General features: G+C 51.4%; 1 protein-coding gene across 1 annotated transcript in view; it reads left to right on the top strand.

The window, feature by feature from the left end:
• Positions 1 to 7,484: 7,484 nt before the first annotated feature.
• FADS6 (fatty acid desaturase 6) overlaps positions 7,485 to 27,996 on the top strand; it is a 30,050-nt gene continuing 9,538 nt past the window's right edge. Inside the window, exons 1-5 of the mRNA XM_063800076.1 lie at positions 7,485 to 7,577; positions 12,470 to 12,583; positions 13,571 to 13,609; positions 21,009 to 21,438; positions 22,128 to 22,294. Of these exons, the coding sequence (XP_063656146.1) occupies positions 7,485 to 7,577; positions 12,470 to 12,583; positions 13,571 to 13,609; positions 21,009 to 21,438; positions 22,128 to 22,294 (843 nt within the window). The remainder of the gene's footprint in view (positions 7,578 to 12,469; positions 12,584 to 13,570; positions 13,610 to 21,008; positions 21,439 to 22,127; positions 22,295 to 27,996) is intronic.

Below are 27,996 nucleotides of genomic sequence, written 5' to 3'. Positions count from 1 at the left end.
TCAACTTTCATGACTCATTTCCCTAAAGATTTAGATCAAGAATAGGGACATTTACGAGGTCAGGAGATCGAAACCATCCTGGCTAACATGGTGAAACTCTGTCTCTGCTAAAAATACAATAAATTAGCCTGACATGGTCGTGGGCGCCTGTAGTCCCAGCTACTTGGGAGGCTGAGGCAGGAGAATGGTGTGAACCCGGGAGGCAGAGCTTGCAGTGAGCCGAGATCACGCCACTGCACTCCAGCCTGGGCGACAGAGTGAGACTCCGTCTCAAAAAAAAAAAAAAAAAAGGGACATTTTAGCACTTTGGGAGGTAGAGGTGAGTGGATTGTTTGAACCCAGAAGTTCCAGACCAGCCTGGGCAACATGGCAAGACCCTATCTCTACAAAACATTTAAAAATTAACCTGGTTGGTGGTGTGCACTTGTGGTCCCAGTGTATCCGAAATTGGTGGGTTCTTGGTCTCACTGACTTCAAGAATGAAGCTGCAGACCCTCACGGTAAGTGTTACAGTTCTTAAAGGCAGCGTGTCTGGAGTTTGTTCCTTCTGATAGTCGGATGTGTTTGGAGTTTCTTCCTTCTGGTGGGTTCGTGGTCTCACTGGCTTCAGGAGTGAAGCTGCAGACCTTCGCGGTGAGTGTTACAGCTCTTAAGGTGGTGCGTCTGGAGTTGTTCATTCCTCCCGGTGGGTTCATGGTCTCGCTGGCCTCAGGAGTGAAGCTGCAGACCTTTGCAGTGAGTGTTACAGCTCATAAAAGCGGTGCAGACCCAAAGAGTGAAAAGCAGCAAGATTTATTGCAAAGAGTGAAAGAACAAAGCTTCCACGGTGTGGAAGGGGACCCCAGCGGGTTACCAGTGCTGCTTGGACAGCCTGCTTTTATTCCTTTATCTGGCCCCACCCACATCCTGCTGATTGGTCCATATCACAGCTGATTGGTCTGTTTTACAGAGGGCTGATTGGTCCGTTTTGACAGGGTGCTGATTGGTGTGTTTACAATCCCTGAGCTAGACACAAAAGTTCTCCAACTCCCCACTAGATTAGCTAGACGAAAAGCACTGATTGGTGTATTTACAAACCTTGAGCTAGACACAGAGTGCTGATTGGTGTATTTACAATCCCTTAGCTAGACATAAAGATTCTCCAAGTCTCCACCAGATTAGCCAGATACAGAGTGCTGATTGGTGCATTCACAAACCTTGAGTTAGACGCAGAGTGCTGATTGGTGCGTTTACAAACCTTGAGCTAGACACAGAGTGCTGATTGGTGTATCTATAATCCCTTAGCTAGACATAAAGTTTCTCCAAGTCCCCACACATTTATTCTTTTTCCCTTTCCCAGTTCTAAGGCTCGGGTAAGTGCCACTAGTTCTGCTAACTGGGCACTGGTCCCTGGGGGAAGAGGCTTACTTTCAAGTATGGTTACCTCACTATGGCGTAACCTGCCCTTCATATCCCATTCTCCACAAATGAACTTCCATTGGTATATAGGTTAAGGTCAGGATTAGCTAAGGGGAGTTCTAAGGGATCATCTCGGGTGGCATAAGTCTGGACTATAAAAGTCATGCTCGATTGGTTCCCCATCCCTGGGAGAAAAGTGGCAGGGTTGAGGGCCATGCATGTGCATATTTGAAGCACCGGTCTCTCAAGGAGTAGCGCCTGGTATCTAAGTAGGCAGTTGTCTGATAGCCATAAACTTCCTTTGGCACCTAGTATGCCATTTACATCATGAGTAGTCCAGACAGTGAGATCCTTTCCTTGTATTATTTTGATGGCCTCTGACACTAAGATGGCCACTGCTGCAACTACCGTTAAACAGTGAGGCCAGCCTTTTGCTACTACATCAATTTCCTTACTTAGGTATGCCACTGGTTGTGGGGTTGTCCCACGAGTCTGAGTAAGGACTCCAAGAGCTATCCCTGCTCTGTGATGTATAAAGAGAAGTTTTGTCCTGTTGGAAGGCTTAAAGCTGGAGCTTGTGCTAGGGCCTGCTTTAAGGTTTTGAAGGATGTTTCTGCCTCTGGTTCCCATTCTACTAGATGAGCATTTGCCTTCTGGGTTTCCTTGATTAGAGTATAGAGGGACCTGGCTATCTTGCTGTATCTGGGGATCCATAGTCAGCAAAAGCCAGTAATTCCAAGGAACCCCCTTAATTGTTTTAATGTCTTAGGGTGAAGATAAGCCAGTATGGGCTGTATTGGTTCCTTGCTGAGGGCCCTGGTGCCTCTGGCTAAGATTAGGCCTAGATATTTGACCTGCTGTAGGCAAAGCTGGGCCTTCGACCTAGACGCCTTGTACCCTTGATTAGCTAGAAAGTTCAAGAGATCTAGAGTAGCCTGCTGGCATGAGGCTTCCGAACTGGTAGCCAAAAGTAAATCATCCACATATGGAAGGACCAGAGTGCCTGGACTTGAGAGGTGGCCTAGATCTTGGGCCAGTGCCTGACCAAGCAGATGAGGGCTATCCCTAAACCCATGGGGGCAATACCGTCCATGTAAGTTGGGATGTGTGGTCTGTGGGATCCTCAAAGGCAAAGAGAAACTGGGAGTCAGAGTGCAGGGGAATACACAAGAAGGCATCCTTGAGGTCCAGAACCATGAACCATTCTGCTTCCTCTGGTATTTGAGAGAGCAGGGTATAGGGGTTGGGTACAACTGGATATAGAGGAATTACTGCCTCATTGATGGGTCTAAGATCTTGCACTAGTCTCCACTGATCTTTCAGTTTTTGTACTCCTAGAATTGGGGTGTTGCAGGGACTGCTGCATTTCCTTACTAAGCCTTGAGCCTTTAAATGTTTAACAATATTCTGTAATCCTTTATGGGCTTCAGGCCTTAAGGGATATTGTCTTTGATAAGGAAAAGTGGTGGGATCTTTTAACCTGATTTGGACTGGGCAGGCATTTTTTTGCCCTTCCAAATTGTCCTTCCAGTGCCTAGACTTCAGGGTTGATTCCCTCCTCAAGTAGGGGACAACAAATGGGTAACTTGTTCCCCATATTCATGTAGATAATAGCTCCAGCCTTGGCTAATATATCCCTCCCTAATAAGGGTGTGGGACTTTCAGGCATAACAAGAAAGGCATGTGAAAACAGCAAAGTCTCCCAATTACGAGTGAGGAGGTGGGAGAAATACCTGGTTACAGGCTGTCCCAGGATTCCTCAGATGGTAATGGACCTTGAGGACAGTCATCCAGGACAGGAGATTAATGATTAACACGGAGAAGGCCGCGCCAGTGTCCAGGAGGAAGTCAATTTCCTGGCCCTCAATGGTTAAACGTACCTGGGGCTCAGTGAGGGTGATGACATGAGCTGGTGCTTGCCCCGGGCACCCTCAGTCCTGTTGTTAGATCATCTGGTTGGGGGCTTCTGACCCAGAGAAACTTCATCCTCTGGGGCAGTGCACCTTCCAGTGATTGCCTCGGCATAGTGGACGTGGACGAGGGGGCAGCTTGTTTCTCATTGGACAATCTTTTTTAAAGTGTCCTAGTAAACCACACTGATAAAAAGCCCTACTGGGTTATTGGCCTGCTCCATTTTCTGTCCTCTCTGAGCCACCAAGGTTTGTTTGTCTGAGGGCCATGACTAAGGCTGCGGCCTTTCTCTGATCTTGCTTTTCCTTTTGGGCCTGTTCCTCTTGGTCCCTATTATAGAACACTGAGGTTGCCAGGTTTAATAATGCCTCCAAATTTTGTTCAGGGCCCACGGCTTGCTTTTGGAGCTTTCTCCTGATATCTACAGCTGATTGGGTAATAAACTTATCTTTTAGAATCAGTTGACCCTCGAGTGATTAGGGTGACAGGGGAGAATATTTTCTTAAGGCCTCCCGTAGCTGCTTGAGGAAGGCAGAAGGATTTTATTCCTTTCCCTGAGTTATGGTGGACATCATTGAATAATTCATGGACTTTTTTCCTAATTCTCCTTAGTCCTTCTACAGCACAGGTCAACAGATGTTTATGACTCCAGTCCCCATGATCTGAGTCAAGGTCCCAGTGGGGATCCATACTGGGGATGGCTTGCTGACCAGTAGGGAATTTGTCCCTTTCTTCGGCTGTCATTCTATCATTTACTTGACTAAGATACCAAGTATCTCCAAACTCTTGGGCTGCAGCTAAAACCACATTCTTTTCATTAAAGAATTTAATCTAATTCTAATTTGATCTAATAGCAGCATGACATCTCTCCAAGCGAGGTCGAAGGTTTGCCCTAGACACTGTAGGTCATCTATGTACCTATCAGGATCATCTGAAACTTCCCCAGGTCTGCCTTGATCTGCTTTAAGTCAGAGAGGGAGAAAGGGACATGTACCCAGGTTGGGCCAAATTCCCCTCCCCCTACAGCTTGAAGGGGACATAACTGATAGCCCAGGGGTTTTTGTGGTCCTTTGGAGATTTCTTTGCTTATTTCCTTCTGGGCAGGGGAGATTGGAGGAGAATTATCATTCATAGGAAGGGGAGCTATAGGGAGGCTAGGATATGGGGTTAAGCTGAGAGGTCCTCCTGTGGGATGTAAATTGCAAGCTTTGCATAGTTGTGTATTCTCCCTCAATGAAAAGAAAGCTTGGACGTAAGGTATTTCACTCCATTTGCCTTCCCTCTTACAGAAAAGGTCAAGCTGCAGGATAGTATCGTAATTCGTACTTCCCTTAGGTGGCCATTTTTCCCCATCAGAGAGAGAATATTGGGGCCAAGCCATAGTGCAGAAAAAAAATAAGCTGCCTCTTTTTCAGGGTTTGTGGGTCAAATTGGTCCCAATGGCTTAGGATGCATTTCAAGGGTGAGCCCGTTGATGCCTGAGTGTTTCCCATCTGAAAGACAAAACTGCCCGTGGTTTTGGTTTTTGTTTCTCCCCCTGCCCAAGAACCTGCAACGGTCCCTGGACCTTGCTGATCGGAATAGTTGTGCTCACTGACGCGGCAGCAGAAACACTAGCTTTCCTCCCAGACCACAGGGAGGACCGAGGAAGGTTGGATTTAGTGGCCCTTACCGATGCATTCTCGAAAACCTGCACCCTTGCCTGTCCTCCTAGACCACAAGGAGGACTGAGAAAAATTGGATTTAGTGGCCCTTACTGACGCATTCTCAAAAACATGTTAGAGTCCCAAGCATTCTCCTGTTAGTATTGGGACCTTACCCATGTCCTATAAAGATGTTATGCCCCAAAAATGAAGTGGAGGGCCATACCCTGAGGGAGGGAAGGGATCTCCAGGGTTGGAAGAGTGACACCTTTTTGCCCTCACTTATATGAACAGGAAGGATACAATTTCTGAGGCTCCCCATATCCTAGCTTCAGGAATAGATTTTGTTAGGCCTGTTTGTCTGAGAAGGGATCCTAAATTTCCAGGTAGTCCCCACTATGATGGGGCTTTGGGCAAAAATTATGTCTTTCTGATTGGTGAGCCTGGGTGCCTAAAGAAGGTAACAGAGTTTATACTAGAAGTCATTCTTATAGGAGAAACTAGAAAAGCACCAGAGACAGGTAGCGATTTTTAGAAGCAGGATTAACCTCGGAGAAGATAGGCGAGAGGAAGTTTGTCTGGCAAGCATTAGGACCCAGGGGACAAGGGTCAGGATAGATAGGATAGATGGGTGAGTCTTGCTTGGGTGACATGCCTTTGAGAGTTCTGCTCATGGCCACAGGGTCAACCAACTTGTTGTTGGGACCCCAGAGCTGCATGGCTTTCCTCTCTGTCAACCCTTGGCTCAGCCCAGAAGTACAGGAAAAGTGGAAGCTGGTTCTAGGCAAACCAACGCTCCCAACTCCGAAGAGTAGGGGATTGTTAGAGAGCCCTTTCCCAGAAAGCCTGACATCCATGTCTTTAGTCCGGTGGCCATGCTAGTGGATTTTAACTGGCCGACAGGTGCCCGGTATTTAGCCCCCAAATTCTAAGGAAAAATAGGACAGAATAGCAAGTGAAAGGGGTCCGATGGTACTCACTGCTTGGCGATAGGTGATAGTCCCTTCACTCAGTGATAGGCTATGGTCTCACCGCTTGGTGATAGGTGATAGTCCCTTCGAGGTTGCCAAAATGTGTCAGGAATTGGTGGGTTCTTGGTCTCACTGACTTCAAGAATGAAGCCGTGGACCCTCATGGTGAGTGTTACAGTTCTTAAAGGCAGCATGTCCGGAGGAGAGGGGAGAACAGCAGCATAAGCAGCTGGCAGAGGCAGCAGAAAGGAAAGAGAGAAAGAGACAGGAAGTCAGAGAAAGAGAGAGGAAGAAACAGAGATAAAAAGGAGGAAAGAGAGGAAGAGACAAAGGGGGAGTCAGAGAGAAAGAGAGAAAGAGAGAGACAAAGAAGAAGTTGAAGAGAGAAAGAGAGAGATAGAAATAGTAAAGAAAAAACAGTGTACCCTATTCCTTTAAAAGCCAGGTAAAGTTCTGCCTACCCAGCCAAGGCATATTCTTCTTATGTGGAACATTGACCTATATCTGCCTCCCCACTAACTGGACCGGCACCGGCACCTTAGTCTTTCTAAGTCCCAACATTAACATTGCCCCAGGAAATCAGACTCTTATCAGTACCCCTCAAAGCTCAAGTCCGTCAGTGCAGAGCCATACAACTAATACCCCTACTTATAGGGTTAGGAAAGGCTACTGCTACAGGAACTGGAATAGCTGGTTTATCTACTTCATTATCCTACTACCACACACTCTCAAAGGATTTCTCAGACAGTTTGCAAGAAATAGCGAAATCTATTCTTACTCTACAATTCCAAATAGACTTTTTGGCAGCAGTGACTCTCCAAAACCGCCGAGGCCTAGACCTCCTCACTGCTGAGAAAGGAGGACTCTGCACCTTCTTAGGGGAAGAGTGTTGTTTCTACACTAACCAGTCAGGGATAGTAAGAGATGCCACCCGGCGTTTACAGGAAAAGGCTTCTGAAATCAGGCAATGCCTTTCAAATTCTTATACCAACCTCTGGAGTTGGGCAACATGGCTTCTCCCCTTGTAGGCCCCATGGCAGCCATCTTGCTCTTACTTGCATTTGGGCCCTGTATTTTTAACCTTCTTATCAAATTTGTTTCCTCTAGAATCGAGGCCATCAAGCTACAGATGGTCTTACAAATGGAACCCCAAATGAGTTCAACTAACAACTTCTACTGAGGACCCCTGGACTGACCTGCTGGCACTTTTACTGGCCTAGAGAGCACCCCTCTGGAGGACACTACAGCTGCAGGGCCCCTTCATCACCCCTATCCAGCAGGAAGTAGCTAGAGCGGTCATTGGCCAAATTCCCAACAGCAGTTGGGGTGTCCTGTTTGCAGGGGGGATTGAGAGGTGACAGCGTGCTGGCAGCCCTTGCAGCCCTCGCTTGCTCTAGGTGCCTCCTTGGCCTTGGCACCCACTCTGGCCACACTTGAGGAGCCCTTCAGCCCACCGCTGCACTGTGGGAGCCCCTTTCTGGGCTGGCCGAGGCCGGAGCTGGCTCCCTCAGCTTGCAGGGAGGTGTGGAGGGAGAGGTGCAGGCGGGAACTGGGGCTGCACATGGCGCTTGTGGGCCAGTGTGAGTTCCGGGTGGGCGTGGGCTTGGCGGGCCCCGCACTCGGAGCAGTCACCAGCGCCGCCGGGCCCCCGGCAGTGAGGGGCTTAACACCTGGGCCAGCAGCTGCAGAGGGTGTGCCGAGTCCCCCAGCAGTGCCGGCCCACCAGCACTGCACTCAAATTCTCGCCAGGCCTCAGCTGCCTCCCTGCGGGGCAGGGCCCAGGACCTGCAGCCCGCCATGCCTGAGCCTCCCCTCCGCCGTGGGCTCCTGTGCGGCCCGAGCCTCCCCAACAAGCGCTGTCGCCTGCTCCATGGCGCCCGGTCCCATCGACCGCCCAAGGGCTGAGGAGTGCGGGCTCATTGCGCAGGACTGGCAGGCAGCTCCACCTGCGGCCCCGGTGCAGGATCCACTAGGTGAAGCCAGCTGGGCTCCTGAGTCTAGTGGGGACTTGGAGAAACTTTATGTCTAGCTAAGGGATTGTAGATACACCAATCAGCACTCTGTGTCTAGCTAGAGGTTTGTAAATGCAGACATAAACTAACTCAAAGTTTGTGAATGCACCAATCAGAACTCTGTATCTGGCTAATCTGGTGGGGACTTGGAGAACCTTTATGTCTAGCTAAGGGATTGTGGATACACCAATCAGCACTCTGTGTCTAGCTCAAGGTTTGTAAACACACCAATCAGCACTCTGTATCTGGCTAATCTAGTGGGGACTTGGAGAATCTTTATGTGTAGCTAAGGGATTGTAAATATACCAATCAGCACTCTGTGTCTAGCTCAAGGTTTGTAAATACACCAATCAGCACCCTGTGTCTAGCTGGAGGTTTGTAAATGCACCAATCAGTGCTCTGTGTCTAGCTAATCTAGTGGGGACTTGGAGAACTTTTGTGTCTAGCTCAGGGATTGTAAATGCACCCATCAGCACCCTGTCAAAACGGACCAATCAGCTCTCTGTAATACAGACCAATCAGCTCTCTGTAAAACAGACCAATCAGCTTTCTGTAAAATGTACCAATCAGCAGGATGTGGGTGGGGCCAGATAAAGGAATAAAAGCAGGCTGCCAAGCCAGCAGTGCCAACCCATTCGGGTCCCCTTCCATACTGTGAAAGCTTTCTTCTTTTGCCCTTTGCAATAAATCTTGCTGCTCCTCACTCTTTGGGTCCGCACTGCCTTTATGAGCTGTAACACTCACCGCAAAGGTCTGTAGCTTCTCTCCTGAGGCCAGCGAGACCATGAACCCACCGGGAGGAATGAACAACTCCGGACATGCCACCTTAAGAGCTGTAACACTTACTGCGAAGGTCTGCAGCTTCACTCCTGAAGCCAACGAGACCACGAACCCACCAGAAAGAAGAAACTCCAAACATATCCGAGCATCAGAAGGAACAAACTCTGGACACGCCGCCTTTAAGAACTGTTAACGCTCACCGTGAGGGTCCGCGGCTTCATTCTTGAAGTCAGTGAGACCAAGAACCCACCAATTCTGAAGACACCAGCTACTCAAGAGGCTGAGGTGGGAGGATTGCTTGAGTTGGGGAAGTCAAGGCTTCAGTGAGCTATGATCACACCATTGCACTCCAATCTGGGTGACAGAGCGAGACCATGTCTCAAAAAAAAAAAAAAAAGTCCAGGCGTGGTGGCTCATGCCTGTAATCCTAACACTTTGGGAGGCCAAGGCAGGTGGATCACTTGAGGTCAGGAGTTCAAGACCAGCCTGACCAACATGGTGAAACTCCGTCTCTACTAAAAATACAAAAATTAGCCAGGTGTGGTGGCAGGCGCCTGTAATGCCAGCTACTCGGAAGGCTGAGGAACGAGAATCGCATAAACCTGGGAGGCAGAGGCTGCAGTGAGCCGAGATTGCGCCACTGCACTCCAGCATGGACGATAGAGCAAGACTCAGTCTCAAAAACAAAAAAATAAAAAATAAAAAAATAAAATAAAAAGATGAGGGAAACTTTGAAAGTTTAGAATAATTAATGGTTCTCAGCCTTTTGGGATTAGACTCTGGTGAAAATATGGACGTTTTTCCTAGAAAAATGCAAATTGTGCACACACACTCATGTGCAATTTTGCTCATACCCCAGGTAGTTCATGGAGAGGTGCGGGAACCTCATCGGTTAAGAAGCCTTGGTTAGACAGCTGTGAAATGAACACATCCTACATGAGATGACTGACTTACTGCAGGTGGGGGTGGTGGAGTGAATCAGAGGCAGAGAGGGCCTCCAGGGGACATGGCCCAACCCTCTCATTTTACAGATGAGGTGACTGAGGCCCAGAGGGGAAGGGGCTGGCCAAAGGTCACTGAGTCACCAAGTGGGCAAGGCAGCACTAGGTCTCCTGATGGTGCCCGCTGCCTTCTGTCCCCATGTTATGACCAGTCCCCAACAGCATGGCACCCCTGTCCCTCCAGTGTGTGCTATGTCTGTGACCTTCTCTGAGATTGGCCCAGGTTGTATGGGAGGTGGCAAGGACTCAGGGGACAGCCAGATTTGGGCAGCAAAACTGGCTCCACCCCTTTCCAGCTGTGTGGCCTTGGGTAAGTTACCCAGCCTCTCTGAGTCTGTTTCATCATATGTAAAAATAGGTATTATAATAACACCATTAACCCCATAGGTTATTAGGAGGGTGAAATGATGATGCATAGAAAGCACTCAGCACACTCCCTGGTATTTAGCACGCACGAGTTAATAATGGTCATGGTTGTTGTTGGTCTGAGACTGGCCATGGGGTGTTCGTTGCATTTGTGGTTGGCCGAGCTGCTCAGCAGGTGGGTCCTAGGCAGTTCCAGGGAGCCGTTCTTCCAACCCCCATATGAAAATGCATCCCCCACTCCTGGCCCCCAACACCACTCTGGCTGGAGCATTTCCCTACTCTGGAAATGCACATCCTGGGGCAGTTTCTCCACTGGACCCCAAACAATAATTGGCAGGTTCCTTGGCGGGTGGGGGAGGGGTGTTCTCATGGAGGAGGGGGGATGGGGGAAACCGCAGCTGCCAGTGATTACCTGGCCCCCAACATCACTGCCCCATGGGCTCTCTCTCCCCCACAGGACCAAACCACCCCTCACAGTGTCATTTTTTCGAGCTTCACAACAGTCGTCCGAGGTAGACCAGGCAGAAGGCATTATTGACTAGCCCCATTTTATACATGCGGCAACTGAGGTTCAGGTGGGGGATGGCAAATAACCCACTAGGAAGTCCATCAGCTGGGATGTATAGTCTGGTCCATTTACATTGCTGCAGTCTGCTAGATGCCTTCTCAAAACATGTATCTAGCACCTTCTACATACCAGGTATGGCAAGCGCATGAGAGCGGTCTCATTGACCTACCTCTCTGACAAGGAAACTGCACTCAGGCAGGTTAAGTCATTTCTCTGAACCTTGGAGTGCAGAATATCGGGACTGTGGGATTTGAACCTTAAACTCTGGCTGTTTCCACGGCAGCCCAAGCCTTCTTCCACCCCATTCACCAAACCATCTCTCCAGGCTCTCACCTGGCACAGGGGCTGCCAGGAACAGACCAGGAACACAGGCTCAACTGGTGGGACATGGGGAGGTGGGGTGGGAAACCGGCAGGACTCGCTGCCTCTCCTCTCCCTCTGTCCCTGGGCACCTCCCTCGTCTGGATACACCACTGCATCTGTATGCTTGTGTGTGCACATGTGTGCCTGTACAGCCTGTGTGTGTGTGTGTGTGGCATGGGTGAGGACACGCGCATCTCTGTGAGCATGGGGTGGGTGTAGTGGGTTAGAGCTTTCCTGGAGGTTGTGTTTATTTTTTATTTTGAGACAAAGTCTGGCTCTGTCAACCAGGCTGGAGTGCAGTGGTGCCATCTCGGCTCACTGCAACCTCCACCTCCCAGGTTCAAGTGATTCTCCTACCTCAGCCTCTCGAGTAGCTGGGATTACAGGTGCCCCCGCCACCATGCCCGGCTAACTTTTTGTATTTTTTTAATAGAGATGAGGTTTCACCATGTTGGCCAGGCTGGTCTTGAACTCCTGACCTCAAGCAATCCGCCTGCCTAGGCCTCCCAAAATGCAGGGATTACAGGCATGAGCCACCATGCAGGCTGGTGGTGTTTATTTGTGAGCTGAGTGTGTGTCTGTGATTTTGCTCATTTGTCTTTGATTCAGTGCCTCCAAGTTTCTCAGAAGAGAGGTGTGTGTGTGTGTGTGCATGTGTGTGTGGGTGCACGCCCACAGAGGGCTCCATTGCTTTCAGCTGGATTCTATTTTTATTTTTTTTAATTTTTAATTTTTAATTTTTTTTTGAGATGGAGTTTTGCTCTTGTTGCCCAGGCTGGAGTGCAATGGTGTGATCTCGGCTCACTGCAAGCTCCACCTCTCAGATTCATGCGATTCTCCTGCCTCAGCCTTCCCAAGTAGCTGGGATTATAGGCATGTGCCACCAAGCCTGGCTATTTTTGTATTTTTAGTAGAGATGGGGTTTCTCTGTGTGGGTCAGGCTGGTCTCCAACTCCCGACCTCAGGTGATCCGCCCACCTGGGCCTCCCAAAGTGCTGGGATTACAGGCGTGAGCCACCGCGCCTGGCTGGAGTCTATTTTTAGACTCTTCCTCTGCCCTGGTATCTATTTTTAGGGCCCCAGTTCCTTTAGACTGGAAGATTGAAGCTCCTGGACACCCCACCTTCCCTTGCCCCACCCTCACCCTGAACTGGGGGTTTCTACAGAGAGATTCCCCCACTCTCTCAGTGGGTGACTGGCTTGTTGGGGGTCCCAGCCCTGGGGGATAGGGTGGGCTGTAGTGGGAGAAGAACTGATGGGATGGGGTGGAGGCAAATCTACCTCTTGGGTCACCTAGGGTGCTGAGGGGCCTGGGTGGGCTCTCCTCCTGGGCAGGGGTGTCCAGTTTGAGTGCATAGCTCTGCTACTTCCTAGAAAGGCCAGATCAGCTTTCCAAGCCTCAGTGTTTCCATCTGTGAGTGGGGATGATTGAATGCCACCCCCCTGCCCATTGTAGGCCAGTTGTGAGCAGGAACGTAAAGCACTTAGCTCAGGACTCAATGCCCAGTGGGTGGAGGAGCAGCCCAGGGACCTGGCGGATGGGAATCTGGGGATAGGGAGGGCTCAGTGGGTATCAGCCAGGCCTGGGCAGCCCTGAGCTGGTGTCAGAGAGAACTGATAGGCTGGGTTGCTCCCAAACCCCCCTTTCCGTGCCCACCACAGCCTTTGCACAGCCTGTTCAGTATTACAGAGCGGGGCTAGGAGGGAACACCACTCCCTTGGCCCCCAGCCCTCGAGGGAAGACATGGGCGAAGAGGAGAGGAAATAGAGCGTGTGCGTGTTCAGGTTCCTTTCCTGCTGGAAACCAAAACCATTTTTCATTGTTATTATCAGTAGCAATATATGCTAGATTTAAATTAAACAACTCAGTATCACAATCATGTTATATTTACAATAACACAAGGAAAGGTGTTTGTGGTAGCGACATCTACCACAAGCACGTGCCCTGCTGTGGCCCATGATATCCACAGTACAGAAATGATGTCATTGCTCTCCCCAGAGATCCAATGAGGTGGGTAGCATCACCCTCATTCACTCCAAATCACCCTCTCAGAAAACCGAGGCTCAGGGAGGTTAAACAACTCATCTAAGTAACGGCAAGAACTAGAACCTGGGCGTGTCTGATCCAGAGTCCTGCTCTAGACTCTGTTTTGGGTGCCTCCGCACTCTGCAGGAATCACAGCCCTCACTCCCCTCCCAGCTCTGGCACTGGTCCCACCAGGCCCAACACACATCCTTTAGGCTAATCTACACCCCAGAACCACTCACTCAAGGGACCGTGGTGCTGATCTGACGCAGAGGAGAGACCAGGTGGAACAGTGTCTGTGCTGCTCACAGCCCCAGCTCTGGGTTGCCAAGGACCTAACTTGCTATGCAGCTCAGAGAGTAACCCTGGGGCTCAGTCCTCAGTTTCCCTTCTTGCAAGGTGAGGAGAGGCCAACAGCCCTTGGAGCCTCAGCAGAGCCCCTGCCAGCTAGAGGCTGGCTCTCTCCATCCCTCCCGTCCCTCCCCTGCCCTGCCTCTCTGGGCCATCACTAACCTGGCTTTGTCCCCACAGGAAAGCAGCCGCCTGGGAACACCAGTTGCAGGCTTTGGGGTAGCCGCAGAAGGCCAAGGGTAGGGTTCTGAGAGGTGTGGCTGATGCTGAGATGCTGCAGATGTAGCCCTGCCCTGCTGGAGCCAGGGTATCTCAGGGTGCCAGTCCCACCCCCAGCTGGCCGGGATCTGAGCCATAGGCCAGGCCACTTCTCCCGCAGCTTGCCCAGCCCCACCCCTGTGAATAATGCCAGTTGCTTTATGGAGCTGGGCCTCACTCAGGCTTTGATTATTTGGAGGGTGGCATGAATAGAAGAGGTATAAGGAAGGGTTAAAGACTCAGCCACCTAGGCTCAGGGCATAGAGACAGTTAAATTGCTGGCAGAAGGCACCTTCTTAAGCCATCCAGTGCCATCCCTGAGCCCTGGTACCAGCCCTCCAGGTCTCCAGACTCATCTGACTCTTGGGATTCCCCTCCAGGCCCTGGACCAGGGTGGGGCCCTTCCCACCACCCTACACAACCACAACAATAATTAACCCCAGTGAACCCCAACAAATAAAGATCCGAATCACAGAAGGGAGGGATCATCATTGCCCCAGGATGGGGAACTCCAGAGGGCCCGGGAAGGCTAAGCCCTGGCTCATCTGACACACCCTGCCCCACTGTTGTGGCCTGAGTAAGGCCAGATGCCCCCAGTCTGTTGGGGCTGGGGCGGAGGGCACCACCTCCCCATCCAGGTGAGGTTTGGGAAGGTATTGTTTGTCTCGGCTTTGGACTCGAGTCTTTTCCATCACTGAATATTTTTTCAAACCTTTTACCACCTCCTTCATTCTCTTGAGCCTGTTTTCTCATCATTCCATGCATCTGTCTATTCATATAGTCAGCAAACGCTTACTGAGCACCTACTGTGTTCCAAGCACAGCGTGAGGTCCGGGAAGCCGTGTCGTCCAAAGAACAGGAAGGACCTGTCTCTCCACCAAGTCCTATGCACTTCTCCTTCAGCCAACCTGTTTCAACTCACACTAGTCTATCCATTAGCTGGTAAATACTAATGGAGCACCGGCTGGGTGCAGGGCAGTGTGCTGGGCATGATGGGTGGGTGATATGCACTGGGAGGCAGGCCGGTTGGAAGTTATGGAGGAGATTCAGGGAAACATCAGGAAGGCGTGGGAAGGATCCTTGCCTTTTGGAAGCTCACAGCGCAGTTGGCTATTGGGGAGAGGCTGGCTATACAGTCCTTTATGCAACTTCTTCGTCCTGGGTACACAGAAAGGCCACAGTTCCAAGCCGGCCTGTGGCTGGGGGCTATATGCCTGGATTCTGGCCAATGGAGCGTGGATGGAAGTGATGTGTGCCACCTCCAGACCTGGACCTAAAACTACCTTCCCATGCTCTCCCTTCCAATCCCCTGGCAATCCTGTGGCAGCCCTGTGTTGGAGGAGGCATCACAGATGCAAGGAACCTGCAATTGGACTGTGATGTGAGCAAGAATAAACCTGTATTGTGTCTGGCCACTGAGATGTTGGGGTTGTTTGTTACAACAGCTAGTGTTGTTTATCCTGACTGATACAGGCAGACGATGCAGACAGGGGAACAGCTTGAATCCTGTGGCTGGATCACAGTGTCCAGGAGTGCTCATTGTGAGGTAATGTGTGACGTCTAATGCTAGCTGGTAGTGGGTATGAGGTCAGAGGAGGGGAAGGATGAACGGTGAAAGGTGGAGTGCCTGGTACATAGTAGGTGCTCAATAACATAGGATGAATGAAATGCACGAAAACATTAGAAGAGCTTTGTGTGGCGGCTGAAGTTGCCAGAAACCCAGGGGATGAGTGGGGCTTGGTTGGGGGATAGGAGTAGAGACAGTTACCCTGGGAAGAAAGGCTTGGAGGGGAGAAAGGGCAACACTTATCCATGGGTCAGAGATCAGTGAGCATCACTCCAGCCCAAGCAGGAGGGTATCTGGAGATGGAGCTGGTACTTGGAGGCCTTCAAATGCCAGGCTAAGCAATTTAGACCTTAGGCTGCAGACTAATTTACTTTTACAGCCTAAGATCTAAAAGACCTTATGTTTGTCAGAAGTTTGGAGTGGTCTCCAGCGTGGGTGTGCACATCAATCCACTGGGGCACAGGAAGAAAATGGTAAACTCCCATTCATATTTATCTCACTTCTTTTTTATTTATTTTTTTTGAGATGGAGTCTTGCTCTGTTGCCCAGGCTGGAGTGCGGTGGCGCAATCTCAGCTCACTGCAACCTCCGCCTCCCAGTTTCAAGCAATTCTCCTGCCTCAGCCTCCCGAGTAGCTGGGATTACAGGCGCATGCCACCACGCCCGGCTAATTTTTTTGTTGTTGTTGTATTTTTAGTAGAGACGGAGTTTCACCATGTTGGCCAGGCTGGTCTCGAATTCCTGACCTCGTGATCTGCCCACCTCGGCCTCCCAAAGTTCTGGGATTACAGGCATAAGCCACCATGCCCGGCCTATCTCACTTCTTTAAATGTCTGTTTTTTAGTGTCTGTGAAGCTACCAAGGCTCAGAGAGGTTGAGTAACTCATGCAAGGTCACACAGCTACTAAGTGTGCCTGACTCCAAAACCCCGCTGTGCTCTTCACATATGCTGAGTCTTGTGCAGACAGATGAGGGCTTGGGTGGGGGCAGAGGCAAGTCTAGGGGAGGGTGGCTGGGAGAGTAGGCAGCCCCTGGCTGTTTCTGCCACTGTGGAAAGAGGTTAAGGAGCCTGCCCAGGCCTGCTTACTAGGCCTCTAGGGCCTGTTGGGAAACACAGAAGCAGGGAGCCCCGGTGAGTGCAGGCCTGCCATCCAAAGCGCCTCGTCCCAGGCTTGACAATTCAGCCTCACTTTGTGAGCAGGATCCCGAGGCAGGGATGGGGAGGACCACTGGCTGAGAGGTCAAGACGAGATGACAGAGAGGGATAGGGAGGAGTTGAGGGGTGTCACTCAGACTCTGGGGGCAGCTGGCAGGGGTAGGTTGGCCGCTCTACCACCCACCCACACTCATGCCGACCCCATGGCCAAGGGAACCCACAGGTCAGCCCCGCCCTGCCTTCCCACGCTCCACTGTCCTGGGTTTAGGGGTGATTTTACCTTCTGATTTATACCTCTACAAAAACCAATTACCAACTGGGCAAGGTAGCTCACGCCTGTAATCTCAGCACTTTGGGAGGTCAAAGCGGGCAAATCTTTTGAGGTCAGGAGTTTGAAGCCAGCCTGGCCAACATGGTGAAATCCCGTCTCTAATAGAAATACAAAAAAGTTAGCTGGGCGTGGTGGCACATGCCTGTAATCCCAGGTGCTGGGGGAGGCTGAGGCAGGAGAATCACTTGAACCTGGGAGATGGAGGTTGCAGTGAGCCGAGACTGAACCACTGCACTCCAGCCTGGGTGACAGAATGAGCCTCCATCTCAAAATAAATAAATAAAATAAAGAAAAGTGATTACCATTTGAAAATATAAAATTGTTGTAATTAAAATATAACACCTAGACAGGAAAATGCACATACTCTAACAGTATAGCATGATGAAGTGTTACAAACTGAACACTCAAAGGTAACTAGAACCCAGTTTAAGAAACAAAACATTTATCAGCCTCTGGAGAACCCCCTCATGCCCCCTTCTAGTCACTATCCCTAATCAGTTAAAGCCATCCTAACTTCTAATGCCATAGATTCGTTTTGTCTGTTTTTGAACTTTATACACATGGGATCATCTGATCGGTGTTTTGTGTCTGGTTTCCATTTGTTCGGCATTGGGTCTGGGCTGTGTGGTAATCCCCCCATCACCGTTTATTGATTTATTCCACTGCTGGCAGAAAATTGCATTGTGCCCAGTTGTTATCTTTTGAGTAGTGCTGCTATGAATATTTGTGTATGTTTCTTTGCTTTTCTGTTGAGTATATATCTAGGATATGCATGTGTTCAACTTAAATAAAACTCTTTTCTTTTTTTTTTTTGAAACGGAGTCTCACTCTGGCACCCAGGCTGGAGTACAGTGGTGCGATCTCAGCTCACTGCAACCTCCACCTCCCAGGTTCAAGCGATTCTCCTGCCTCAGCCTCCAGAGTAGCCGGGATTACAGGCACATGCCACCACACCCAGCTATTTTTTGTATTGTTAGTAGAGATGGGGTTTCCCCATGTTGGCCAGGTTGGTCTTGAACTCCTGACCTCAGGTGATCCGCTTGCCTCGGCCTCCCAAAGTGCTGGGATTACGGGCGTGAGCCACCATGCCCAGCCTTCCTTGTCTATTTAATTTTGGCCATTCTAGTGGGTCTGCAGGGTTATCTTATTGGTGTTCAAATTAGCATTTCCCTAAAAACTAATGATGGGGAGCATCTTTTCACATGCTTCTTGGCCATTTGCATATCTTCTTTGGTAAACTGTCTATTCAAGTCTTCCTTATTTTGTTACCCCCATCATCATTTCCACAGTCCCTCCCTCTGCCATCTGCACCCTTAGCACCTTTATGTTTGGGGGACTGGAACATCTCTAAACTGGTCCCCCTCACTCTGGTCCTCCTCACTCCAGTGGCTACTCCGTTGTGCCAGACAAACCTTCCTGAACACAACATCGCACAAGTCACTCCACTGCCCTGAAACTTCCTACGGCTCCCATGCCTGTGAGGACAAACCTCAGCTTCTCGGTCTGCCTTTGTGGCACTCCAGCCCCTGGTCCCAGCCTTTCTCTCCTGCCTTCCTTTGCCTTTCCCACCAATCTCTCAAACTCTACTCCTGGCCCATGCCTTGAGGACCCAGAATACTTGGTTCTCTTCCTTCTCTCTGAGGTTTAAGTAGTCTGTTTGCTGTTACTGTCATTGTTGTTTTAAGACAAGGTCTTGCTCTGTCATGCAGGCTGGAATGCAATCATCGCTCACTGCAGCCTCCAACTCCTGGGCTCAAGTGATCCTTGAACCTCAGCCTTCCAGAGTGTTGGGAGTATAGTTGTGAGCCACCATGCTAAGTCTGTTCTAAATCAAGTCTGCCTCTCTCCTGGGAGGCTACCAGCCAGCCCTACCCCACAGGGATCCCTGCTCCTCTGAGCTCCTCTGAAACATGTTCTTTCCTCTGGCGCTCAGCATTTACCTCTGTCCAGTACCACTTGGATGTCCAGGAGGGAGCCAGGGCCTGGAGAGGAGCTTCTTGGTGCCAGGAAGTTCCCGGCATATATGATAAAAATGATAACATCTCCTTATAAGCTTAAAATATGGGATATTAATATCACGTATGCTTTTACAAATTATACATATCCCCTCCTCGAAAATTGTATGCTAGAGAGGGAGAGATTTGACGGTAGAGTGGGAAAGGGAGGAAGGAGGGTGACTCTTCCTTATCTGTCTTAAGAATCTCTTAAGATGGTGGCTCATGCCTGTAATCTCAGCACTTTGGGAAGCCGAGGCGGGTGGATCACGAGGTCAGGATATTGAGACCATCCTGGCTGACATAGTGAAACCCTGTCTCTACTAAAAATACAAAAATTAGCTGGGTGTGGTGGTGCGTGCCTGTAATCCCAGCTACTCGGGAGGCTGAGGCAGGAGAATCACTTGAACCAGGGAGTTGGAGGTTGCAGTGAGTGGAGATCACGCCACTGCACTCCAGCCTAGTGATAGAGTGAGGCTCTGTCTCAAAAAAAAAAAAAAAAAGAAAATCTCTCATGGAGACCATTGCATTTGGAGAAGCTCCTGGATTCAGCTCTAATTCTGCCATTTACTAACTGTGGAGTGCTGGGCGGATCAGTTCATCTCTTGGGGCCTCCGTTGATTAAATGAAGATGATGCCATCCTATTTTTTTTTTTTTTTTGTATATGGAGTTTTGCTCTTGTCCCCCAAGCTGGAGTGCAATGGTGCGATCTTGGCTCACTGCAACCTCTGCCTCCTGGTTTCAAGCGAGTCTTCTGCCTCAGTCTCCCAAATAGCTTGTATGACAGGCTCCTGCCACCACGTCCAGCTAATTTTTGTATTTTCAGTAGAGCCGGGGTTTCACCATGTTGGCCAGGCAGGTCTCGAACTCCTGACTTCAAGTGATCTGCCTGTCTTGGCCTCCCAAAGTGCTGGGATTACAGGTGTGAGCCACCACGCCTGGCCTCAGATGATGCCATCCTTGAGGGATGTGGGGAATCCACAAAACCTCCTCAGTGTGTGAAAGTCAGTGATAACCTGCGGGGCAGGCATATGCGCACGTGCACTTGGTGAGAATTGGTTTATTAAATTGTCAGTCCCTTAGAATACTGAGCTGGTAAATAAATCTTATTCTTTGATAAAGAATTAAAGGAATAAGCTCATACGAATTCATGATTAGCCAGGCTTAGTGGTCCCCGTGTGTGCCTGTAGTCCCAAGCTACTCAGGAGGCTGAGGGGGAGGATCACTTGAGCCCAGGAAATCGAGGCTGCAGTGAGCTGTGATTGTGCCACAGCACTCCAGCCTGAGTGATAGAGCGAGACCCTGTTTCTAAACAAAGAGAGAAAATAAAGAATTCCTGAAGGAAAACACCAGGAAGGAGTCAAAAGGAATCAATGTCATTAGGATCCCTGACTATCTCTCCCTTACCCCACCCACCCAACTTCTCTTTCCTAGGGGTCTCCTGCTAAAGATGCCACTGTCCTCACCATACCAGATCCCTTAAGTCATGAAACTGGGAGTAAGTAAAACAAAAAAGAAAAGAGAAAGGGTATTCAGAAGCAGGGAAGAGGAGTTTGTAGAGGACAGAGGCTTATCCCCTGAGGACCAAGGCCATCTCCAGCAGTGCGGGGTGGGGGCCGGGCTGATGGGAAGGGGATGTGACAGGCGTGGCTCCCACATCTCAGAGGGCTTGGCTGAGGCCCTGGCCCTGGGTTCAGGCCTGGGCGCTCTTGAGGGAGTGGAATGGCAGCGGGACCCGTCTGGTCTGCCTGCCCACCCAGAATGATGACCTCTGGATGTGTTTTCCCTGTAGCTACCCCTCTCACCCAAAACATTATTGGGCTGAAGAGCCAGCTCCCCTGGGTCACCTCTGCTGAAGCCATACTCAGAGGGGACCTCTCACTCCTTGACCCACGGGGAGGGGGAGTGGGGAGTCCTTGAACTTTCTGCCCTAGGAATTCCCAGATGTTTCTGTGCCAAGCATTGCCCTAGGTACTGAAGACAGAGCTTGGGCAAAACGAGGACGTCTCTATGGCACTGAGGGTCCCGTCTGTTGGCAGAGACAGACGACAGCATGTGTCATGTGTGTCACGTGCGAGGGGAGCTGCTCAGTGCCACTACGAATAGTCAGGGTCGAGGGAAGAGAATGCTCGGACAGACCTGAGGGAGCGAGGGAACTCAGGGAGTTATTTGAGGTCGCAGGTCAGGGAAGGCCCTCGGGGCGGGGCGGGGCGGGGGTGGGGGGTGTCTCCACTGGGGTCTCCGTGCCCCTGACGCCTCCGTCCCTACTACCTGGGGCTGGGTCTCACCGCAGGGTCGCCTCCCCGCCTAGCCACTCTCAGCGCATCGGCCTGGCTCCTCCCTCCGCGGCGGTTCTGATGCCGCCTGCCAGGGTCGCTCGCCTGAGCCGGGCCTGGGTCGCCAGCGCCCGCAGCAGAGGAGCCAGGGTGTCTCGCACCTTGACCCCGGGGGCGGGTGTCCCCAGGCGGCGCGTGACTCCGCCCCGGCCCGCCCCGCCTCGCCTGCGCCGCAGACACACGCCCTAGTCCTTCAGTCCTCCGTGCGCGTCGGGCCCAAGCCCACAGAGCCCATGGAACCCACGGAGCCCATGGAACCGGCGCGGAGCGCGCCCCGTGGGGGCGAGGCGCTGCTGCGGGAGCTGGAGGTGCTGGTGCAGGACGTGGTGAGGACGAGCTCCTGGTGGGAGCGCCACGGCGTGGACTGCGCCATCCTCGCGCTCAGCCTCCTCGCCTTGCCGGCAGGTGAGGAACGCGGGGACCCGGCGTCCCGGCCGGGCTGCGGGTGGGGGCGGGGTGCGGCGGAGGTGGCGGCGCCGGGTCTGCCATAGCAGCCGTGGGAATGCAGCCGTGCGGAGTGGACTGGCGGCGGCAGGGAGGTGGAGGTGGTCGGGGCCCCGCACCCAAGGATGGAGGGTCACACCCCGAACCTGAGAGTCTGGACTGGGGTGTTCTGCCCTGTGTACCCTAGGAGCGGGGCGCAGGAGGAGGGAGGGGGTCTGATGGCAGGAGGGTGGTGGAAGGGAAAGTTGAGAGGAGCGGGGGAGTGGCCGGGAGTGATGAGGTGCCCCCCCACCCCCGGGAAGGGAGACGGTGTTCTTTGGGGACCCAGGTGAGTGGGGAGGGGGTGGGAGTTTCCCCTGGACCCTTCCTGGTCTGGAACACCCATGGTACCTGAGGCCCCAACATTGCTTTGGCTGGGGGCCCAGGACCACGCACGGGAGAGTCAGGACCAGGCACGGGAGAGTCAGGACCGCTGGAGGGGCAGTCCTGGTTCCCCTCAGGCCACAGTGGGATCTGCCTCACTCCGGCCAGTGGCAGCCCCCAGAGCCTAGCCCACTTTAGCCTGGGCTCCCAGGGTAAAGGTCGAGGTATTTGGGCCCAGATCACCCAGAGCTAGAGAAAGACCCGTCTCCTTCCTCCTCTCCACGCAGGCTTCCTGTGCCTGCGCTGGGAGAATGCCCTGGTCTTTGCATCCGGCATCACCATCTTGGGTGTGTGCCACTACACACTCACTGTCAAGGGCAGCCACCTGGCCACTCATGGGGCCCTCACCGAGTCCAAACGCTGGAGCAAGATCTGGCTGCTTTTCTTTGTGGAGGTGAGCCTGGGAGAAGGAGGATGGGGGCAGCTGCTGGGACCCGTGTGGCAGCCTCATTCTTCTGTTCGAGCATGCGGGTGTGTCCAGCTGTGCCTGTGCCCACGGGGGCAGGCCGCCGCAGCTGATGGTATGCCGGTCCACTGGTGCAGTATGCACTACAGCGTGTCTGAGGACTTCTCCAAGCCCTTGAGCGGGTCTTTGCACCCCATGGGTAGAGAATTGTAGGATGAGTATGCCACTGTCTTGGCCCACAGTTACAACCAGTGGGGCCTCCAGATTTTGCAGTCAGGGTTTAAAATGTGACCCACAGACAGAAAGGGAGGGGGAGGAGGGGCCCAGTGTCCACAAGGGGCAGCGTCCTCACTCCGGATGATGCTCCTCTGATGCCTGGCCATGGCCTAGCCTTCCTGAGAAGCCCCCTGCTCCCCGGGGTCAGCTCCAGGAAGTACCTACCTCACCTGACCCTTGCCCTCCCTTCTTCCACCCCTTCCCAGTTCGACCTTGGCCTTCTTACCTTCGGGCAAGCCCAGGAAGGCAAAAGTTTCGACCAGCTTGTCTTTCTCTCTTGACTGGTCTCCAGGCCTCCCCAGTTCCTCTGCTGAACTTGCTCCCTCCTCCTTTCCAGGGGGACCGTCGCCTGGCCACCCAGGTGATGGTTCCCCTGAATAAATGAATGGCCACACCTTATGAATAAATAGGAAAGCTGGGACCAGAAACAGTTCTTTTCTGGAAGGACTGGTCGTTGTGACCAATTAACTCAATTATTAAGTTTTTATAAAGTTATATAACTTTATATAACTGTCTACACACACATATATCATCACTATCCACTCAGCTGAGTGGATGAAGCATTTCTCACCTAGCACTATCCCCTGCTTCTTCCCCTCCCCTGCCCCTCTCACCAGCACACACATCAAAGTGCTGAAGACAAGAGGAACTGACAGGCTTCTGATCCTCGGGGTCAATTTCAAGACAATTCCTTTCCCACGGAGCCCTGAGCATTGGTCCCGGCCAGACTCTAAGACACGGGCCAGGCTCTGGAGTCTGGGTCAGCTGCCCGCCAAGTTTGTAATCCACAGAGAGGCAAGGGAGACATTGGGCTGTGCTGGTGACATGGACTGTGTCATAATGCTGGGTCGCAGGGGCAGAATGAGCTATGTTTGGATTTTTTTAAAAAGCTGTACTGAGGCTGGGTGAAGTGGCTCACACCTGTAATCCCAGCACTTTGGGAGGCCGAGGCAGGTGGATCGCCTGAGGTCAGGAGTTTGAGACCAGCATGACCAACATGGTGAAACCTGATCTCTACTAAAAATACAAAAATTAGCCGGGCATGGTGGCACGCACCTGTAATCCCAGCTACTCAGGAGGCTGAGACAGATCAAGACTCTGTCTCAAAAAAAAAAAAAAAAAAGAAAAAGAAAAAGAAAAAAGCTGTACTGAGTACCAGGAGCCTAGAGGCAGCTGAGGATGAGGAGCAGGTACTGAGACTTTGGGACTGCTTGGCTGTAAGGGATTTATTGCACAGAGGTAACCTAGTGGTTCTCAGACTTCAGTGTGTAGCAGAATGATCTGGAGGCCTAGGCTTGCTGGAGAAGAGGACTCGGGCCACTGTGTTTTTACCAAGTTCCACAGGTGAATCTGATACCCACCAAAGTGTTACACCCACACAATAGCTATCATGTGTGCCAAATGAATGCAGGAGGCCAAGGACGCCTCCTCTGAGAAGCCTTCCTGGGCTTCTCTACTGGAGCGCTCCACCGGAAACCCAGCACGCTTGAGATACCCAGATAGCCTCAGTGCTGCATTCTGCTTGTGAATGCTGTCTTGTTCCCGTAAGCCCAGTGGCTTCATCTTTGCCTCTTTGACTCTTCAGCTCCTGGCACAGACTTGAGCTCTTGGCAATATTCTTCCATCAATATTTGCTGACGATGACCCTGCAGTTGTCTAGGGAACCAGGTTCAGGCCTGCAATCCCCCTCGAAGCTGGGGAGGAAAGGCTTGGATCCCGCTTCATGTCGTGACACCTGCCTGGTGGACTGCAGTGGGCTGAGGAACAGGGCCCGAGTAGTTTATTACTCAAGCCTCCGACTGACCTACGTGGGATGCGTCTTGATTTTTTCATCCCACAGGTGCCCTCCAGCTACCCTCTGGGGAGGGTCCAGTTCCAAGTGTGGGGGAAGGGGCAGACCAGTCTCCCTAGTCTGGCTGACATTGGTGAGGCAAGTGCACTGCTGGAGGAGGGTGCTGGTCTTGTCTGCCACACAGGGTGGCGGCGAGGACAGTGGGGCTCACGCCTGTAATCCCAGCACTTTGGGAGGCCGAGGTGGAAGGATCACTTGAAGTCAGGAGTTCAAGACCAGCCTTTGAAGCCATGGTTGAACTCCCAGCTCCACTGGCTGCCCTGACCTTGAGCAAGTTACTTAATTCAACATCTAAGTGTCACTTTCCTCACGTAATAAACAGGAGAAATAACACGACCTCCCTCATGAGGCCAGCATGTGGATAAAATGAAACAGTGCAGACCTTAACGGAGGGCCTGGTCCTGACACCCTCCACCAGTATGATCTTCACTTTCTTTCTCTGGAGTTAATGTGGTCAGCTGCAAGGAAAGGGTTAGCAGTTGTTTGCTTTGTCTTTTTTTTTTTTTTTTTTTTTGAGACTGAGTCTCGCTCTGTTGCCCAGGCTTCAGTGCAATGATGCAGTCTCGGCTCACTGCAACCTCCACCTCCAGGGTTCAAGTGATTCTCCCTCCTCAGCCTCCCTAGTAGCTGGGATTATAGGCACCCGCCACCATGTCCAGCTAATTTTTTTTTTTGTATTTTTGTAGAGACAGGGTTTCACCATGTTGGCCAGGCTGGTCTTGAACTCCTGAGCTCAGGTGAGCCACCCACCTCGGCCTCCCAAAGTGCTGGGATTACAGGCGTGAGCCACTGTACCCGGCCTTTTTTTTTTTTTTTGGTTTGTTTGTTTGTTTTGTTTTTGTTGTTTTTTTAACTGCAAGTTTGCAAAGCTCAACAGGGCTGTGTATATGTTGGGGCGTTGGGTGCTGTGTCATCTGGGCCTCTGCAGGGCGCAGAGGACACGTTCTTGATGCCTAGGACCTCAGAGGATGCCCCGAGACCCTTCCTGGATTTCTGACTCTCCTCCCATGTCTTGGTGCCTTCTCTCTTAGGATCCTTCCTTGTGGGATATCTGTGCTTTTCCCAAACCTTGACGCTCAGGAGACATCTTCATTGCAGAATAATGCAGCCATAGGCCCTGGGCTCCTTTTGGTGTTTGGCAAATGCTGCAGCCTCAGGCATTAACTGAGTATCATTGGCGGTCCCAGGTGCCCAGCTTTTGCTGGGATTGTCTCAGGCTTTACCAGCTCCAAGCTGGGCCATTGGATCTGGGGGAGGGGCAGACAGGTTGGAGGGGGAGGCTTCCACTCCAGGCTGTTGTTTCTCTCCTAAACTATCCAACCTCCGAAGACCCATTTGTGTTCCAGATAGGAAAGTTCTATCCCTCCTGGTAGCCTAACCCTGATCTTCTCTCCTGCCACTGATAACCTTGGTCTTACCCAGCGAGAGTACCTGCCCAGCCCTGTCCTGGGCCACCATGGGGACTGCCAGGCGTATTCTCAGGGACTGCCAATGAAGGGCACTGTACCATGCTCAGATGGCCACGGGAAGGTTGGGGACAGTGTGGGGTGGGCAGGCCTCCCTAATTTAAGCCCCGAAGCTTGGGAAAGATTAACTCCTGAAAGGACTCTCCTGCATGTCACTCACAAGCCAAGATGCTCCCCTGAGTGGGAGGGAACAGGCCCTGCCAGTTCCGAAGCTCCGGTGTCTCCGCTTCAAATCCTCCATGTGAAGTCAGCTTTGTGCTGCAGGCTTGGAGCCACAGCTGCTGGACCGGAGCTCTGCCCTGGGGGAGGGGCACCTTGTAGGAGAATGTCATCGGCTTCCTTCAGGGCTCTTGTGGGGGTGGAAACAGGGCCAGGAACCCCCGCCTAAGTCGTGATCCTGGAACGTTCTCTCCTCACAGGCGTTCAGTGTGACCATTACCCTCCAGGCCGTCTCTCCAACCTTCTCTCTGACTGTTCGCACGCAAACCTCGAGAGCTGTTGCCTAAGTTCAACTACGACTTCTTATTTTTTTAATTTTTAGTATTTATTTGGAGAGAAAACTCAGATTTGCAGTACAAAATATACTTTTGTAAAAGCTTTTTTATTTTTAAAATAATTATAGATTCACAGGCCTTGCAAAAATAGGACAGAGAGGTCTGGTGTAGCCTTCATCCAATTTCACGCAATAGTTACATTTATCTAAGTGTCATTCAATATCAAAACCAAGGAAATGGACATTGGTACTCTGCGTGTGTGTGTGTGTGTGTGTGTGTGTGTGTGTGGTGTCTCCATGCTCCAGTAGATGCTGGGGACATAACTGTGAATAAGACCCCGTTCCACTTCCCCAGGGACTCAGAGTCAAGTGCAAAAAAGACACATACAAATGACATCAAAATAATAAAAAACCCTGGCCGGGCGCAGTGGCTCACGCCTGTAATCCCAGCACTTTGGGAGGCCGAGGAGGGTGGATCACGAGGTCAGGAGATAGAGACCATCCTGGCCAACATGGTGAAACCCCGTCTGTACTAAAATACGAAAAAAGGTAGCCGGGCGTGGTGGCACACGCCTGTAGTCCCAGCTACTCAGGAGTCTGAGGCAGGGGAATTGCTTGAACCCGGGAGGCGGAGGTTGTGGTGAGCTGAGATTGTGCCACTGCACTCCAGCCTGGTGAGAGAGCAAGACTCCATCTTAAAAATAATAATAATAATAATAATAATAATAATAATAATAAATCCTGATCACACTAGCTAAGGCTTACTGGCTGCTTCCTGCATCCTTTTTGTAAATTACCTCATTTCAGAGTCACACCTCCCTATGAGGGTTAAGCTACTGTTACCCTCACTTTGTAGATGAGAAAACACTGATCTGGGAGTTTAAGCCACTTGTGCAATGCCACGCCAGCTGGTAGGTGACTGGGGCAGGCAGATGTGATGAGGGCATTGACCAGGGTGGAGTGAAAGCTCTGAGAGCTCAGGGTGGGAAGAGCAGGGCAGGGACATTGGACAGTGTCTGGAGATATTTTTGGCTATCAAGATGGGGGTGTGGGCCAGGCCCAGTGGTTCCCACCACCTTGGGAGGCCAAGGCAGGAGGATTGCTTGAGCCCAGGAGTTTGAGACCAGCCTGGGCAACACAGCGAGAGCCTGTCTCTACAAAACAAAACTAAAATTAGCTGGATGTGGCGGTGTGCACCTGTAGTCCAAGCTACTTGGGAGGCTGGATGCTGAGGCAGGAGGATTGCTTGAGCCTGGGAGTTCAAGCCTTCTGTGAGCCAAGATTTTATCACTATACTCCATATACTCCATACTCCAGCCTGGGCAACAGAGTAAAAGTCTGTCTCGAAAAAAAAAAAAAAAAAGACTGGGGTGTGTGTGCGTGTGCATGCTACTGGCATCTAGTGTGTAGAGGCCAGGGACATTGCTAAATGTCCTACAGTGCACAGGACAGTCCCTGACACAAAAAGTGCCTGAGTCCCAAATGTGAATCATGCAGGGCTGAGAAACTCCAGGGACGGTTTCCAGGGGAGATGCTATCAGGACAGAGTTGGCCAAACTAAGGAGCAGGAAGGTGGCTTCAGACAGAACAAATGTATGGACAA

Source organism: Pan troglodytes, chromosome 19 (assembly GCF_028858775.2).
Source record: "Pan troglodytes isolate AG18354 chromosome 19, NHGRI_mPanTro3-v2.0_pri, whole genome shotgun sequence".
Taxonomy (NCBI): Eukaryota; Metazoa; Chordata; class Mammalia; order Primates; family Hominidae; genus Pan; species Pan troglodytes.
The sequence above is the reverse complement of the archived record's forward strand: the minus strand, read 5'-3'. Positions and strand labels throughout refer to the sequence as shown.